Below are 16279 nucleotides of genomic sequence, written 5' to 3'. Positions count from 1 at the left end.
CAGTAACATATACACAATTAGTCTGCTTCTTGATTTAAAGAATCAAATTTAGCTAGTGTTGTTAGCTCTATATATACTTTAATTATTCGTCACTCTCTAAACGATAAGTTCAAGCAGAAGTAAACCAAAGTTCCAAAGAAAACAGAGCCTAGCCTTTGCTTCTATACTTAGAGAAACAAGAACATGGCCAAGTCGAGCAACAAAATGGCAATAGCTCTTAACTTGATTCTGGTGGTTTCTCTGATGATTTCTATATCCGAGTGTAAACAACTTGGAGGTACGTAGATTTCTCCATTTTCATCCTAGATAATTTTACAAATATTTGTTTTTGGACATTAATTTCGTTGATCATTAACATAGAAGTGTGCCTGCAGTTGGAGTAGATGGTTTCGACTCTGCAATACCGTCTATGGTGCAGAGTTCGGTGATTCCTGCGAGAGTGTTGTTGAAAAGTTCGGATTAAGCAGTCTAGAGTTCTTCCTTTCCATCAACCCTAATAGCAACTGTGACCCCTTTGAGGGTCAATGGCTTTGTGTTGATGGCAACCCAAACGAATGATTTGCAACGTATTCATCATTTTCAAATGATCGAGCAAAAGTGTTAAACCTAATTGTATTAATAAAGATGATCGAGCTAGCTCTGAGGTGGCCTCCTCAACGTATTATGAGTGTTTCTTAACGTTGTTAAATCTTAGATGGTGTAGTTCATCGCCTTGTCAATGGATAATATTCTATACAAAGCTGCAGCAACTGTTACCTTTGATTGTTCCGTACTGTATTACAGAGGGAAGAGTAGTTGTGCCAAAGGTTGTACCCTTTTTTTTTTTTTTTTTTTTTCAATCAATTATTTACTAACCATTGTATGCACTTATTACTCATTTTCATAGTGATTGACAACAAAACATATACAATGACAAATTATATCATCTTCAACAAACTTAGATAGACTGAAGTTTAGATCGATGTTTTAAGACTAGAATGATCTTAACATATATTGCTTGTGTATATCCCATAAGTCTTCATATATTTGTGGTTATGTGTGCTTTTATGGCCTTGTTTGGTTAAAGCAGATGAGATGAGTAAGTGAGTAACAATATAATGCGTTGCTACTTCAATTTTTTAGCAGATTTCCGAGATCGGCTTGAACATGTTCATTACCTGTATCATAGCTAGTTTGGGAATTGCTTGTCACTACGTTATACCCACCCCACTCATGCTCATATGTTTATGACCTTCATGTGAGAATATACATTAAGTTGCCACAAGATCATTCACAAGAATATAGATACAATTATATATACATCTAGGATAAATGAATTAAAATTGAGACATGTTCCTGTATGATCGATTGAAGTGATTGAAGCAGCCACAAGCACAAGTCTTCTGCAATTCTCTAAGTTTGAGCTTCTCATGAATGGGGCAAGAACTTATGCTCTAAGTCGTAGAGGTTGCAGGGACTTATACATCCTTATATATGAGTTAGGTTTAGCCTTGAACCCCTCCCATAAAGGAAGTTCAATAGGACTCAAACTTCACTCTTAAGAATCCTTATGATATCATATCTTTGTAATTAAGTTAATAATCCAGTAAATAAATTTCTATCCCTTATCAATAGATATACACATTGATTAGGTTACTAGAATTGAGTTCTGTTTCCATATTCATATTATTAGATTAAAATCATTTATCAATTGTTGTCTACTCTAATAAACATGTGATAAGTCCATAAATTTTCTTACACTTCACAGATTTTACAAAAAACTAACATGTTACTCACTCGCAGTGTTATCACTATGTTTTGTACGAGTGATGAAGAGCAGCTTCTTAAAGAACAAAAACATCATAGTCGTAGAGGAGTTAATATCAATGGGTCTTGCATTTATTTGGGAAAAAAAAAAAATTATTACGGCTTCAGTTAATTGAAGAGCAAAGCTTTAAGAAGCACAGAGGATTAGGCTTAGGATTGGGTCAAAGGTACTGCTAGTCCGAGGCGTCTTACCTTACTTAGTGACTTCTTCTTCGTCTTTTTTATAGTAAAAACTAAACTTTTTCCCCACCCCACCTAACTCTGTTGATGAGATGTGGACTGTGATTTCCACTGTGTCAGTTATTTTATATAACCAACAAGCATCTAAGTTCATAGTTGGAATTTAAGAAAACTTTTCTCTCCGTGAGAAACCCTAAACCTAGCGCTGCTTCCTTTTAGCCGCGCGCCTCTACTCGACGTCTTCTTCGACGTCTTCTGCTCTTAGCTTTCATTCATGGCCACCATTGAAGACATGACGGCGAGCTTCGCTTCCTCTCTTGCGCTGGTAGGGGATGATGTGGTGGACATGGCCAAATTGGTCGCAGGACCGGTGCAGCGTTTCTTCTGGGACGCTTTCTGACCACAAAGACGGTGGCTCTCAAGGACGTGCGCCACCACTTTCGGCGTGTGTGGATGCTGGAGAAGGGATTCCAGATTCAGGAAAAACCACAGGACCGTTTCCTTTTCTGTTTTGACGATCGTGGGGATTGCAGAAAGGTCTTGAAGGGAGGAGCCTGTAATCTTAACCGGGCTACTTTGATCTTGCAGGATTATGATGGCGCCACCTCAATCAACAAAGTGGATCTGTCGTCGATCATATATTGGGTACGTATTACCAATATTCCACCTTTGTTTGAGACTAAGGAGAATATTATGAAAATAGCATCTATGGCTGGGAAATATCTTGATATGGATGAGAAGCTTTTTAAGTATGAAAGGGAGATTAGGGTTCGGGTTTCGCATGATATCTCTAAGCCTTTTTTTTCTGACAAAAACAATGAGGTTGGGTCCAGGCATCGAGGAGGAGATCCATTTTTTCTTTGAGAATTTGATTGGCAGGTGCCGAAATTGTGCTCTTATTTTTCATAAAGATGGGAGGTGTACTGCTACTGCACCCTTGCCAACTCAGGGAAGTAGGGCTGGTCCTGTGCTCCAGTTCGCTGAAGGTAGGTTCCAATTGGGCGGGACAACTTTTCAGTTTCAGTCCTCTATTCCATCTCCTGTGGCACGGTCGCTGTTTACGGATGTGCAGTTTGTCAGGCCTAGGAAGGACAAGAGGTCCGTGGTCATTAGGGATGCCGGTTCTAGGGCTTCCGTGAGTACAGATGATACCTTGGCAGTGGTACCAGTGAATGATTCCATGCAAAAGAAGAGGGACAGACCAGTATCTCCGAATGTGTCCCCAAAGAAGATGAAGCATGGTCTGGAGGCAGTACTGGAAGGTAGGCAAGCTTGTTTTTTGCCTCCTAAGAAAGTGAAATTACCGGAATTCCCCACCCGTATTTCTGCTAAGTATTTTGGTCTCATGGAAACTCCGGATGGTTTGATGGTCTCCCAAACTGGGGCAGATAAGGAACATGTGGAGACTAAAAAGAAACGGGGCCGACCTCTTGGAGCCAAGAACAAGAATCCACCAAAAAATAAGACGTCTGATGCTGCTATGGAACCATTAAGGTTGACCTATCCTAATTGCTCTCCTTGCCCTGTTTCTAAGGGTAAGGGAAAGTTTAGTTTTCAGTTTCATTTCTGTTCTAGCTTACAAACTATGGGTTCTTTTTACACCTAGTTAATGAATCTCCTGGAGTACCACAATTGAGTGCATTGACGAAGAGAGATTCACAGTAGTTTTCTCTGTGTTGATGGAATTTTTTTAGTTTGTAGGCTTCTAAATAAGTGAGCTTCATTGTACTAGTCGATGGTACCCGTATTCCCTTAACTGCTTGACCACTGATTTAGGGTACAAGCATATAAGGCTTATTTGTATGTGCCGTTCTGGCTTTGGGATTAAATGAAATCTCTATTACTCTGTCAAAAAAAATATATATATAACCAACAAGCCACAACTTACCGCTGATGATTGGAATTTCATTTTTACCACAACACAAAGTAACATTGAATTTTTTTTTTCCTTATGGTTAACGTTGATTTTGATATTGGGTTCATTAAATCAGGTAGAGAAAAGGAAAGGTGGAATTGAGATATCCTCTTGTCATCAGTTGAGGAGGACCAATATGGACTCGTTTAATTCCATTTTGAACATTTTGAACTTACAAGTACAACTAAAACAGTAAAAATGAAACCAAAGGCAATTAAATTGCCAGATTACAGAAAGAAAAAAAAAAGAGTTAATTATTGTTTACTCCCTATACTTATAGAGTTTCATCGTTTCAGTCATTGACCTTCGAATTTCACTTAAAAAGTCCCTGAACTCCCAATTTCCTCCCAATTGGTCATTTCCGTCTAAATTGTCTGTTAAATTGCTGACGTGGCATTCATTTTACGCCGAAATGTCTATTTTACCCTCAATTGCTTTTTTTAATTTTTTTTTTCTTTTAATCTTTCTCTGTTTTTTTTTTTTTTCCCTTTTGACCTCTTCTTCTTCCATGGATCCCCAAAACCCAATGCCCCTGATAACCCCCTTCGTCTCCTCCATCGATTCTCCTGAGTTCACTCACCTAACCACCTCCCTGACTCGCTCCGCCATCATTGCCCTCGACGCCGAGTGGAAGCCCCTCCGCTCCCACCACCCCACTTACCCAATCGTCCCTCTCCTCCAACTCGCCGGCGACTCGGTCTTCGTCGTCTTCCTGCTCGACTAGACCCTCCTCCAGATCAATTCGCACCTCCAATTCCTTCAACGAGTCCTTCTCCGACGATCGCGACCAGATTTTCGAAGCCCCGAAAGCCCAAGACTTTGAGAACATCTAAGGAGGCTCGGCCAGGTTCTCCACCAATTTCAAAGCTTTCAACTTGGATTCCATGTACGGCGGTGGTGGGCCCACTGATTCCGCCTCCAAGTTCGCCGATTCCGGCCCTGTTTTCGACAAGCATGATACCGGTCTTTGATAAAGCATTGTGAAGACTTCTCCAGAGAAGATAATTCTCTATACCCATCTGTCTTAGGCGACAAACTCCCCCAACTGAATCGTGACCTCAAGAAACAGTTTGAGAATCTCACGGCCAAGAAGTGCAAAGGCAGAACTCCATCTCTTCGTTTTTGGTAAATATTCTTTTTGAGAGAAACTGGTTTGGCGAGTTTTTTGCTCTTGTTGATCCTTGTTGTGTGGCCCCTTCTCTTGTGCTTTCGTTCTTCTTGTTTCTTCTACAATGTATTTAGCTAATTCATTGTTTGTTGACTAGGAATGTCTCCCTAGATCGGTTCATGTTGGTTTTGGTTTGGCTGAGCCGCTTGTGGCCATATAATTAATATGTTGTATTTCCAGTTTTGGTTTTTAATAAAGATGGGCTCGGATTGTTATTCATGCGTTTCCCAGGTACCATATAATGTTAATAATAAATACTCTTCACAGCCATTAGGGTCTTCAGTGGGACTACCTGATCAAAAGACAAATGAAGGTTTTAGGGCTGACTGCCGGGGAGAAGAAGATGGAGAGAGAGCTGGGTTTGTTTTGGAAGAAGAAGATGGAGATAAACAAAGGAGAGAGAGCCTGGAAAGAAGAAAAGGCAAAAAGAAAAAACAGAAAAAAAAGAAGAATAAAATTAATTAAAAAAAAGTGAGGGTATAATAGACTTTTTAGGGGGGAAACGACCGCCACGTCAGCAAGATAACGGAGTCTTTGACGGATGCTTGACGGCAGAGATCAATTGGGAGGAAATTGGGAGTTCAGGGACTTTTTAGGTGAAATTCGAAGGTCAGGGACAGAAACGATGAAACCCTATAAGTATAGGGAGTACCCAGTATTTAATCCAAAAAAAAAACTGTACGCTCTCAAATCCCGTGAAACAAAAATTGCACTCAATTAAGAGTTCTCATGTCTTCCGTGAAGCAAATGTGTAGCTAATAGATTAGCTGATCTTGCTAGTACAAATTATCTTAATGATGTATGGATAAAGGAGGCTCCTGTTTTTATTCAGGATGTCCTCTATGAGGATTTTTGTAACTGCACTCGAGGTCAAGGCCCTATGTCCCCCTCGATGCATATTTTTAATACAACAAGTCAGACATGGGGATGAGCCTCCCAGCTTGGTTAGGTTTCAAACCCCTTTCAAAAAAAAAAAAATTGCAAATCACTTAATAAAGTTCAAAACCAAGATTCAAGCCCATACACCTAGAATTACTCCACAAAAGTTCGATTCTCATTTTGTATTCTTCGTCAATTGGATTCCCAAAGAACTTATGCTGATCCGTCACAAGTCTCACAAGTCACAACCTTACAGTCATTGGTAATATAATCAAATGTGAACCCATGAGAAGCATCATACCCACCAACAGTCTTAAAGTTAACGCCAGGCTTGGGAAGGATTACCACCTTTCTGATAAAGGGATTCCATATCGTGAAGTTGTAACCATACTGGTACATATATATCATCAGCGAGGCATACCAGCCCATTACAAATGTCGACCACATAATTAAACAATCATTATACATTTTCCTAGTTTCCTTTGATATACCAAATGGAATTCATTCATATGGAAGAAATTTTATATCTTGCAGTAGAGACCCTGTGCAGTAGTAGGAGGTGCCATGGCGGTTATTCAAGTTGATTGTGCGGCTGATGTGGGCACCAATAAAGCTTGAGTTTAATCATAGACCTCCATGACTTGCACACTGAGGTGCATTTGTTGGACTTAATGAGCAAATATATAATCCAAGGATCAAATCACGAAACATAAACACACATAAGAATCGATATGAACATGAACTAGTGCTACATGGTTTGAACACAATACCTGATTCTTGAATTGAAGACATGATCACGTGTAGTTACTTAGGTCAAGGTCTTCTGCTCTTCTCTAATCTCAAGCTCCTTCAATGGGGCAGGACTTATGCTTATTGTTGCAGAGAGAACAGGGACCCCAAGCACTTAATTTATATCAGATGATTAATCCTAAGAATCCTCCCATAAAGATATTTCTTAAGAATCAAGTCATCCCAATAAGTGTCCTAATGTATCACTGATTTACAGATTTCCTTGTAATCTAAGTAATGAATCCCTAACCAATAAAGCTTGATATATTTAGCTTATTCGGTCTCTAGGTATAGTACTCCTCTTATATCTCCTATTAATTAGAATATCGTTTTATCTAGGACAGTTTACTTAATCATAGATAATGATGAGTTCACTTCAAGTTCTAACAATCTCCCACTTGAACCATCATAGTCTATGCACTGTACTGAACCAAAACTTATTCCAACAATAGCTAAAGTGTGCACTGAGATACAAGCGTGCTTAGATTCATTCAATTCAGTCAAAACACAGTATCCAATACTGAATCTAGAAATAAGCAAGTTCAAAAGAGCAAGCTTGTTCAAGACCACAAGTAAAAGCTACTGCATTTCACATGAACTATTTTAACTTCCTGATATGATACAATCAAGCAACAAAATATATCATTCTGCAGACATTGCTTGACAACAGTCCAAACTTAATCATTTTTGACTATCAAAACATAATGCAAACATATTTAACCAAACACCAGTGGATTGTAGTTTGCTTCCAGACTGAATATATGCATATACCAATCCACCTGATCAAAGAACTGGTAAAATAACAGCAATCTCAATATTCAAAACAAAAGAATGAATAAATAAGCTGTAAATATCACTTGAATAATACCTCAATTTATTAATTCCAAAATATAGTACAATTAATTTCTGTAACATAACTAAACACAGAAATTTAAAACTGAGCCAAAAAAAAACTAACTTAAAACAATTTTTCTTAAAACATTTTGCTCCCACTGAACTCAAGCATCACTCAGACTCGACAAAATCCCCATGTTCTTGGAATGTTCTTTAAAAACTGCAACTGATAAGGCTTTTGTAAATGGATCTGCTAGCTGATCTTCAGTCTTGATTCCAGAGATCTCAACTTCCCCATCTTTCACTCTCTTCCTGATGCTATAAAACTTTAAGTCTATATGCTTGGAATTATTTGACCTCTTGCTATTCTTACTGAAAAATACTGCAGCTTCATTATCACAGAACACCTTCAATTTTCCATTAACAAGTTCACTTAACACTTTAGTCTCTAAAATGAAATTTCTGATCCATAGTCCTTCACATACACCTTCATATATAGCAATCATTTCTGCCTGCATTGTGGAAGTAGCTATTAAAGACTGTTTCATTGTCTTCCAAGCTACTGCTCCACCTGCAAGCATGTACACATAACCACAAGTGGACTTCATAGATGCAGGATAGTTTCCAGCAAAATCAAAATCTGTAAAGCCAACCAGTTCTAATCTATTCACACGTTTATACACCAGCATATGATTTTTGGTTCTTTGCAGATACCTCAAAACTTTCTTGCCAGCTGTCCAATGTTCATGTCCAGGATTTGACTGAAATCTGGACAACATTCCAACTGAAAATGACAGGTCTGGCCTTGTACAGACTTGTGCATACATTAGACTCCCTACTAGCCTGGCATATGGTATCGATTCCATTTCAGTTTTCTCAATATCAGTTTTAGGACACTGATTCTTTGTTAGCTTATCTCCCTTAGACATTGGTACTTCACCATTAGCACAGGTTTCCATTCCAAATCTTTTAAGGATCTTCGAAATGTAACTTTGTTGAGACAATCCCAACAGTCCCTGCTTCCTATCTCTCTTAATCTCAATTCCTAGTACATATGATGCTTCTCCTAGATCTTTCATGTCAAAGTTCTTTGACAGGAAAGCTTTAGTATCTTTTAGCAATTTAATATTGCTGCTAGCAAGGAGAATATCATCTACATACAGGATAAGAAAGATAAAATTATTTCCAACTACTCTGAGATAAACACATTCATCAACAAGGTTTTCTGTAAAACCAAAAGATGAAATTACTGAGTCAAATTTCTTATACCATTGCCTACTAGCTTGTTTGAGTCCATAAATAGATTTCTTAAGTTTACAGACCATGCTTTCTTTTCCTGGTTCAATAAAACCTTCAGGTTGTGCCATGAAGATCTCCTCCTCCAGCTCCCCATTTAGGAAAGCCGTTTTTACATCCATTTGATGTAACTCCATATCATAATGAGCTACTAGAGCCATTATGATTCTAAAGGAATCTTTAGTTGAAACAGGTGAGAAGGTTTCTGTAAAATCTATTCCTTCCTTTTGTGTAAAACCCTTAGCAACTAGTCTAGCTTTATGTCTCTCTATGTTACCTCCTGCATCTCTTTTGGTTTTAAAAATCCACTTGCAGCCAATAGGTTTTTGATTTTCTTTTGGCCTCACGAGTTCCCACACTCCATTCTTGTGCATGGAATCAAGCTCTGCAATCATAGCTTGAGTCCATGCATCAGAGTCTTCACTTCCAATTGCTTGTTTGAAAGAGGTGGGGTCATTGTCATCTGACAATGTGGCTTCTACTTCATTCAAATAAACTTCATAAATGTCACATTCACCACCATATTTTGGTTTTCTGGCTCTTTGGGATCTTCTAGGTTCCTGAACTGGATTTTGAGTTGGTTCTTGCTCAGGTTGTGGTTCAAGTTCAGGTTGAGGTTCAGCTGCCGGTTCAAAAACAATTTCAGGTCCAGCCATTTCCAAATCTAAGTTTCCTGGTTCTAAGATCACATTATCTTCATTTGGGACTGAATTTTGATCTAGGTTTTCTACTGCATCCAAGCTTAATGAACTTCCTTGACTGCTAGGCATAACTGCAACATTATCCACATTTTCTGCAACTTCTTCAAAATCAGAAGATAAATCTTCAAAAATTGTATTGCAGACACTTTCACTTAAGAATTTAACTTGGTGTGTCTCAAAAATTCTAGGTGAATGATGTGATGCATAGAGTCTATAACCCTTTGATTTTTCACAGTAGCCTATAAAATGACAACTCACAGATTTTGGATCGAGTTTACTTAAATTTGGATTGTAAATTCTTGCCTCAGCTTTACAACCCCATACATGGCAGTGATGTAAACTAGGTTGCCTACCACACCACATTTCAAATGGTGTTTTATCCAAAGATTTGCTTGGGGACCTGTTGCAAAGATAGTTTGTAGTTTTCAATGCTTCTCCCCAAAGCATTTTAGGCAATCCAGAAGTACACATCATACTTCTTACCCTATTCAATAGAGTTCTATTTTTCCTCTCAGCTACACCGTTTTGTTGGGGATTATATGGTGTTGTGTACTGAGCCTTTATGCCTACTTCTTGTAGATATAAAGCAAATGGACCTTTTTGTTGTCCTTGCTCAGTATATTTGCCATAAAACTCTCCCCCCCTATCAGACCTCACAATTTTAATTTTCAAATCCAACTGGTGTTCAACCTCAGTTTTGAAAATTTTAAAAGCCTTAAGTGATTGTGATTTTTCTGATAACAGGTATATGTAGCAATATCTGGAAAAATCATCTATGAATGTGATAAAATAAACGTTTCCACATATAGTTCTATGTCTGAATGGTCCACAAATATCTGTGTGTATCAATTCTAACAGTTTCTTGCTTCTGTTAGCATCTTTCTTTCTTAAGTTTGTCATTTTTCCTTTAAAGCATTCAATACAGTTCTCAAGATCAGTAAAATTGAATTCTGGCAGTGTTTTATTCTTAACAAGTGTTTGCAATCTATCTTTTGAAATGTGGCCTAGTCTCCTGTGCCATAAATATGCTGATTTTTCATCATGTAAGATTCTTTTAACACCAGTAATGATGTTATTACTTGATGTGTTATCACTGTTTTCAACAAGTAAAGTTTCTTGTTGAGGCAATGAACAATTCAATTTCAAATAGTCATTTATCATAACACCAGAACCAAACACTGAATAATCATTAAGCAAAAAATCAAGAGAACTCTTGAAAATTTTTATTCCACTAGAACCAATGTAAAAGTTACATCCATTCTTGACCAAAAGACTAATAGAAAGCAAATTCCTCTTAATTGAGGGAATGTAATAAACACTATCTAAAACCAGAAAATTTCCTAACCCCAAATCTAATCTTAATGTCCCTACTGCCTTCACTGCAACCCTCATTCCATTGCCAACGCAGATGTTGACTTCATCACTTCTTGGCTTCCTCTTCTTTATGAATCCCTGCAATGAATTTGTAATATGTAAGGGACTGCCAGAGTCTAACCAATATGAATGAGGTTCTATGTTAACAAAATTAACTTCTAAAGAAATGGTTTCTAAAAGATTAACAGAATTAATCTTACCCTTTTTCACAAGCCATGCTTTAAATCCTGAACAGTCCTTCTTCATGTGTCCTATTTTCTTACAAAAATAGCACTTGAACTTGAAAGGCTTATTGGCTTTTGCTGCAGTGTTTCCAGATGGCTTGGTAATGGTCTTAGTGGCTTTAAGCTTATTCTTCTTCCACTTTGGCTTTTCTACTAGGTTTATTGCAGTTGCAGGTTCCTTTTCTTTCTTCATCCTCTCTTCCTCATCAACACAAATTGAGATCAGCTCATCTACGGTCCAGGTTCCCATCTGAGAGTTATAACTGGTTCTAAGTCCACTGAAACTGCTAGGTAAGGAATGCAGTGCAACATGCACCACCTGGTCATCATTGACTCCCATAAGTAGCTCTCTAAGCCTAGCATTTATGTTGATAAGCTTCAATAGGTGCTCTCTAACTCCCCCAGTACCACTGTACCTAAGATCATGGAAAGCCTTAGATAGTCTTGCAGCTTCAGCTTTTTCACTCTCCTTAAATTTTCTTTCTATTGCCTCCATATAGTCAGTGGCTAATTCAGGCTCCTCAATACTACCTCTCACTGTGTCAGACATGGTATTCCTCATAACATTTTTGGCCATCCTGTTAGCCCTATACCAAGCTCTAGCCTCCTTTCTATCCTCTGCAGTACTTTCTTCAGAAGGGTTCAGGTTGGTCATCAGTGAAACAAAGATCCATATTTTCATGCATCATCAAATAGTGTTCCAGAGAATTCTTCCAAGCTCTAAAATTAGTGCCGTTCAGAATTAGAACATTGTTCAAATTCATGTAAAGATTTCCTAGGGAGCAAAACAAGAAAAATAATGTAAGTTTTAGTTTCAAAAAAATAAAACTGAAAATCTTGACATAAACCATTCTGCACATTAAGTGTTATTTCTTAAGCAGTTCATAAAACACACAGCAGAACAATGTCAGAGATCAAAAGCAAACTAAACACCCCAATATCAATATCAGGCAACACTTTTATAGCAGAAGACAAGATATTCTGAAGTTTCTTGATCATTGGACCACAATAAGTGAGTTCAAGTTATATTAAAGACAGTCATCATCTTAGTGACAGAAGAAAAGTCTTTAAAATCCATATATGAACTCAAAAACATGTACAATGCTGTTTTACAATTTAAATTTTATAATTCAAAACTTCTTTGGAAGACATAATTTATATGATTTAAAGAGTAAAACACAAACTGATCATTCTTTAAACTTAATGAGTTCCTTGTAAATATTAACAGAAAATTGCTTTGTGCAACATGTATCTACTAATATTCACTGAAAAAAACACAGACCCCAGTGAGGTTTCAAAACATATCTTAATCCAAAATAATTTTGGTCACTGTATTGATAACCTGCAATTTTCTTAAAGAACGCAGAACATACATATAGGAAGATCTTAATTCTAATCATACACGTCATATTTCAATTGCAGATATAGAATCCTCACAACATATCAAAACACAATCTTCAATACATGTTCACAGATATACCAGCATACGATTCAAAAATCACTCAATCACAGAACAACCATAGTATGTAAATTTCATCCGGTCACCATCTACTCTAGCCTAGGTGCACGCCGGGAATGCTTCTAGTGTTCTTGTGCTTCAACATAGATCAAAAAATACTTTGAATCGAAATAAAATTTCCAGAAAAGCCTAACCTTGAATCCTTACAATTTGCTGCATAATTTGTTAGCGGAAGCATGAATCTTTTAATCGAAAACAGCAAGCAATCAATTCGGTTTCTTAATCCGCAGTGTTTGGAGTCACGAATTCCATAGAGGACATAAACGTCCTCTGCGCTTTCAATCCCAGACCAAGAACCCTAATTCCCAAATCGTATATAACCGTTAGAGTATAACGGTCATCTGCAGAGGGATTCTGAATGAAGTTTGGGTCCGGGTCAGCGCCTGCGGGTTTTGGGCCGAAAAGATTTCTTAAATTTGGCCCACTCGTGGCCTGTTTCTTTAGCAAGGCTTAGGTTTGAAATATTGTAATTTTTCTGAAAATAAAACTTTGGTTCTTCTAAATTTTTGATTAATCAAAAAACGATTTATGTTTGTGAAAACCTTTTGGCTCTGATACCAATTGTTGGACTGAATGAGCAAATATATAATCCAAGGATCAAATCACGAAACATAAACACACATAAGAATCGATATGAACATGAACTAGTGCTACATGGTTTGAACACAATACCTGATTCTTGAATTGAAGACATGATCACGTGTAGTTACTTAGGTCAAGGTCTTCTGCTCTTCTCTAATCTCAAGCTCCTTCAATGGGGCAGGACTTATGCTTATTGTTGCAGAGAGAACAGGGACCCCAAGCACTTAATTTATATCAGATGATTAATCCTAAGAATCCTCCCATAAAGATATTTCTTAAGAATCAAGTCATCCCAATAAGTGTCCTAATGTATCACTGATTTACAGATTTCCTTGTAATCTAAGTAATGAATCCCTAACCAATAAAGCTTGATATATTTAGCTTATTCGGTCTCTAGGTATAGTACTCCTCTTATATCTCCTATTAATTAGAATATCGTTTTATCTAGGACAGTTTACGTAATCATAGATAATGATGAGTTCACTTCAAGTTCTAACAGCATTTTGACCAAAGATTTTATGTTATAAGTTATAACAACTTCCTGAGGAAGATAGTTGACATTGCTTCGATTTCAGTCGTAAGCTGCAATTGCAGAGAGACAAAGTGAGATAGGATGTTTGTTTTAATCTTCCTTCAATAAAGTTCTAAGGATTTTTATTCAAAAAAAAAAAAACAAAATCTAAGAATTTTGAAATCAGTTACTTTCTTGGTCTAGGCTGTACAAATTTGATCTAAAACTAGCACAAAAACTAACCACATTGACAATAATATAGTCTTTCACACAACAAAACTAGGAGAAAGAGGCATGGGATGATGGAATTGACTAGTTTCCGGCTAATTGAGTTTTTGACGGTGCTGCGGATAATTATTAAAGTCTAATTTCTGTTTAATTTGGGCTGGGCGAATTAAAGCCCAACCAATGAAACTAGGCCTTGATCCAGTGTGTAACGGCCCGTTCCAAACCTAACAAGGTCCAAACAAGTTAATTAGATGCGTTAACAATCTTCTAGTTGGATCTCCTCAAAAAAAAAAATAATAATAATAATAAATAAATAAAACAATCTTTTATATTGAACATTTATTTCATGGAAATATGTTATCTGCTTTCTTTTTTTTTTTTGGAAAAAAAAAAAAAAAACCTTAGGCCACCCATTCTTATAGATGCTAGTGAAAATCGAACTCATGACTTTTTATAATGTTGGAATGAAACTATGCTATCGAACGTATGAATAAAAGAGAGTTTGAAATTTGAATATACATGTCAAAATTGGTTTGCCCAGACTTTTCAAGTTATTTTCCAACAAAACGTGATATAAATTCCTTAGATTAGAGCCCACGTACTTTTTAGCTTTCCAAATTACTAGAACTGAAACGTGGACTTTCCCAGTTACTTCGGGCTTTACCTGTCGATATAGTATATACATATACAACCGACCCTTTGGTCTCAATAAATTATTTGCACCTCAAAGACTTAAAGCCCCTTCATCTCCTTATTTACACTTTCTCCGTTTTCAAACCCAAACAAGTCCCTTCTCTTAGGTTTTAGATAGCGTTGTTGAAACAGACATGGAAAGCTCACAATCAAGGTCTCAAAAATCATGCAAGTACCGCACTAGGATGAACAATAGCCAATTAGAAGAGAACGATTGTTGTGATGATGGTCTCGTCTTTTCTGATGATATTGATTATCATGAGGAGAGAACAAGGAAACTCAATATTCTTAAAAAGAAAGAAGAGACCGTGAGCGGTGTAAAGTCAATCGCACTCCATGCCGCCACCGCAATCCCCTCCGGCGAGTCATCTTCCCCCAAGGTTGTCTTATCATACATGGACACCTTTGTCTGCGGCCTCCAGCTTGATCATCATGATGAATATTCTCACAACCATAAGCCTCAGTTTCTAAAGCAAGAAGCTGATTGTGAGAAATTAGAAGCAAAAGACGATGCTGATGAATCAGAATTAAATGAAGATGGAAATCGAGTGGTAATCAAGGATGAGAAAAAATTTCCGGCTGATGGAACTATACGTGAAGCTGCGATTGGAAAAGGGTTATCTGGTGCCCTAAATTTGCTCAGAGATCGAAGAACCCTAACAGAAGAAGAGGAGGGCAAGAAAAAGAGAAAGCTCGAGACGATAAGTCGTCATCATGTAGCTAAACCTAAAAGGTTACATGATTATCAGGAAAAGGATATCCGAATTGAGAGAACCGATGAGTTTGGGGGAAGCTTGACAGAGAAGGAAGCTTATAAGAGATTTTGTCATACCTTTCATGGGAAAAAATCTGGGGCAAGGAAGCAAGAAAAGCGCATAAAAAAATGCCAGAGCGAACAGAAACTGGAGAAGGATACACCATCACTCTTTGCGGAGAGGATGAAGGAGACTCAAGCTCGACTCCAGACACCCTATATTGTCCTCAGAGGAAAATAAATCTTAACTGATCGGTTAGGGGTTTTTTGGGACTCTCCTTCTTTTTCTTCGATTTAGGGTATGGTTATACTTATCAGTATTATATTGTCTTTCTTGATTATGTTTGTTTCTGTTTGTATTTTCTAATAATGATCTGACACACAAATTTTTGTTCTTGTACATTTTGCTTTTGGGTTCTGATCGAAGGGGATGCAAACTTCAATTGGTGATAGCTGGCCTTCCATGAAGGAAAGAGATCTATTTCTTTCATGAAAGGTAGAGTTCATCTGTAAGCGTATATTTCGTACTTCTCTGGAGTCTCTTTTACATGCAAAACTCTTGCCAAGAAATAGTTCTTTATAATCCTATTGAGTCTGTTCAAGCTTTCTACTCCTAGAGAAACTGAACTGTTGAACCTAGGTATCCCCAGAGATTAAACAAGGGAATTCCAAGAAAACAATATGATCATGATCCTAGAGCAAAATCCAAACACCCAATAGCTAAGTATGTGTCTACCCATAAGTTGTCCGAGTCGTATGCACTAATCAATTATCCACGTACTGCGGCTATTCCTAGAAATGTCAGTAACATTAATTCAAAGACTTA

The 16279-nt window shown here is 37.4% G+C and overlaps 1 protein-coding gene and 1 long non-coding RNA gene across 2 annotated transcripts; both read left to right on the top strand.

Annotated features, from left to right (window-relative positions):
- Nucleotides 1–120: 120 nt before the first annotated feature.
- Nucleotides 121–775, top strand: LOC133742692 (uncharacterized). The gene is made up of 2 exons (XR_009862678.1): nt 121–277; nt 375–775. It is a non-coding gene; the product is annotated as an uncharacterized LOC133742692 (long non-coding RNA).
- A 14049-nt stretch (nt 776–14824) lies between these two features.
- LOC133744318 (SART-1 family protein DOT2) lies at nt 14825–15694 on the top strand. The gene has a single exon (XM_062172450.1). The coding sequence runs from the start codon at nt 14834–14836 to the stop codon at nt 15692–15694; it is 861 nt and encodes a 286-aa protein (XP_062028434.1). The 5' UTR covers nt 14825–14833.
- Nucleotides 15695–16279: the final 585 nt, after the last annotated feature.

Source organism: Rosa rugosa, chromosome 4, assembly GCF_958449725.1.
Source record: "Rosa rugosa chromosome 4, drRosRugo1.1, whole genome shotgun sequence".
Taxonomy (NCBI): Eukaryota; Viridiplantae; Streptophyta; class Magnoliopsida; order Rosales; family Rosaceae; genus Rosa; species Rosa rugosa.
The sequence above is the reverse complement of the archived record's forward strand: the minus strand, read 5'-3'. Positions and strand labels throughout refer to the sequence as shown.

What these genes read in the sequence shown, in the direction of transcription:
- LOC133744318 (XM_062172450.1), top strand. Translation starts at nt 14,834, where the DNA reads ATGGAAAGCTCACAATCAAGGTCTCAAAAATCATGCAAGTACCGCACT.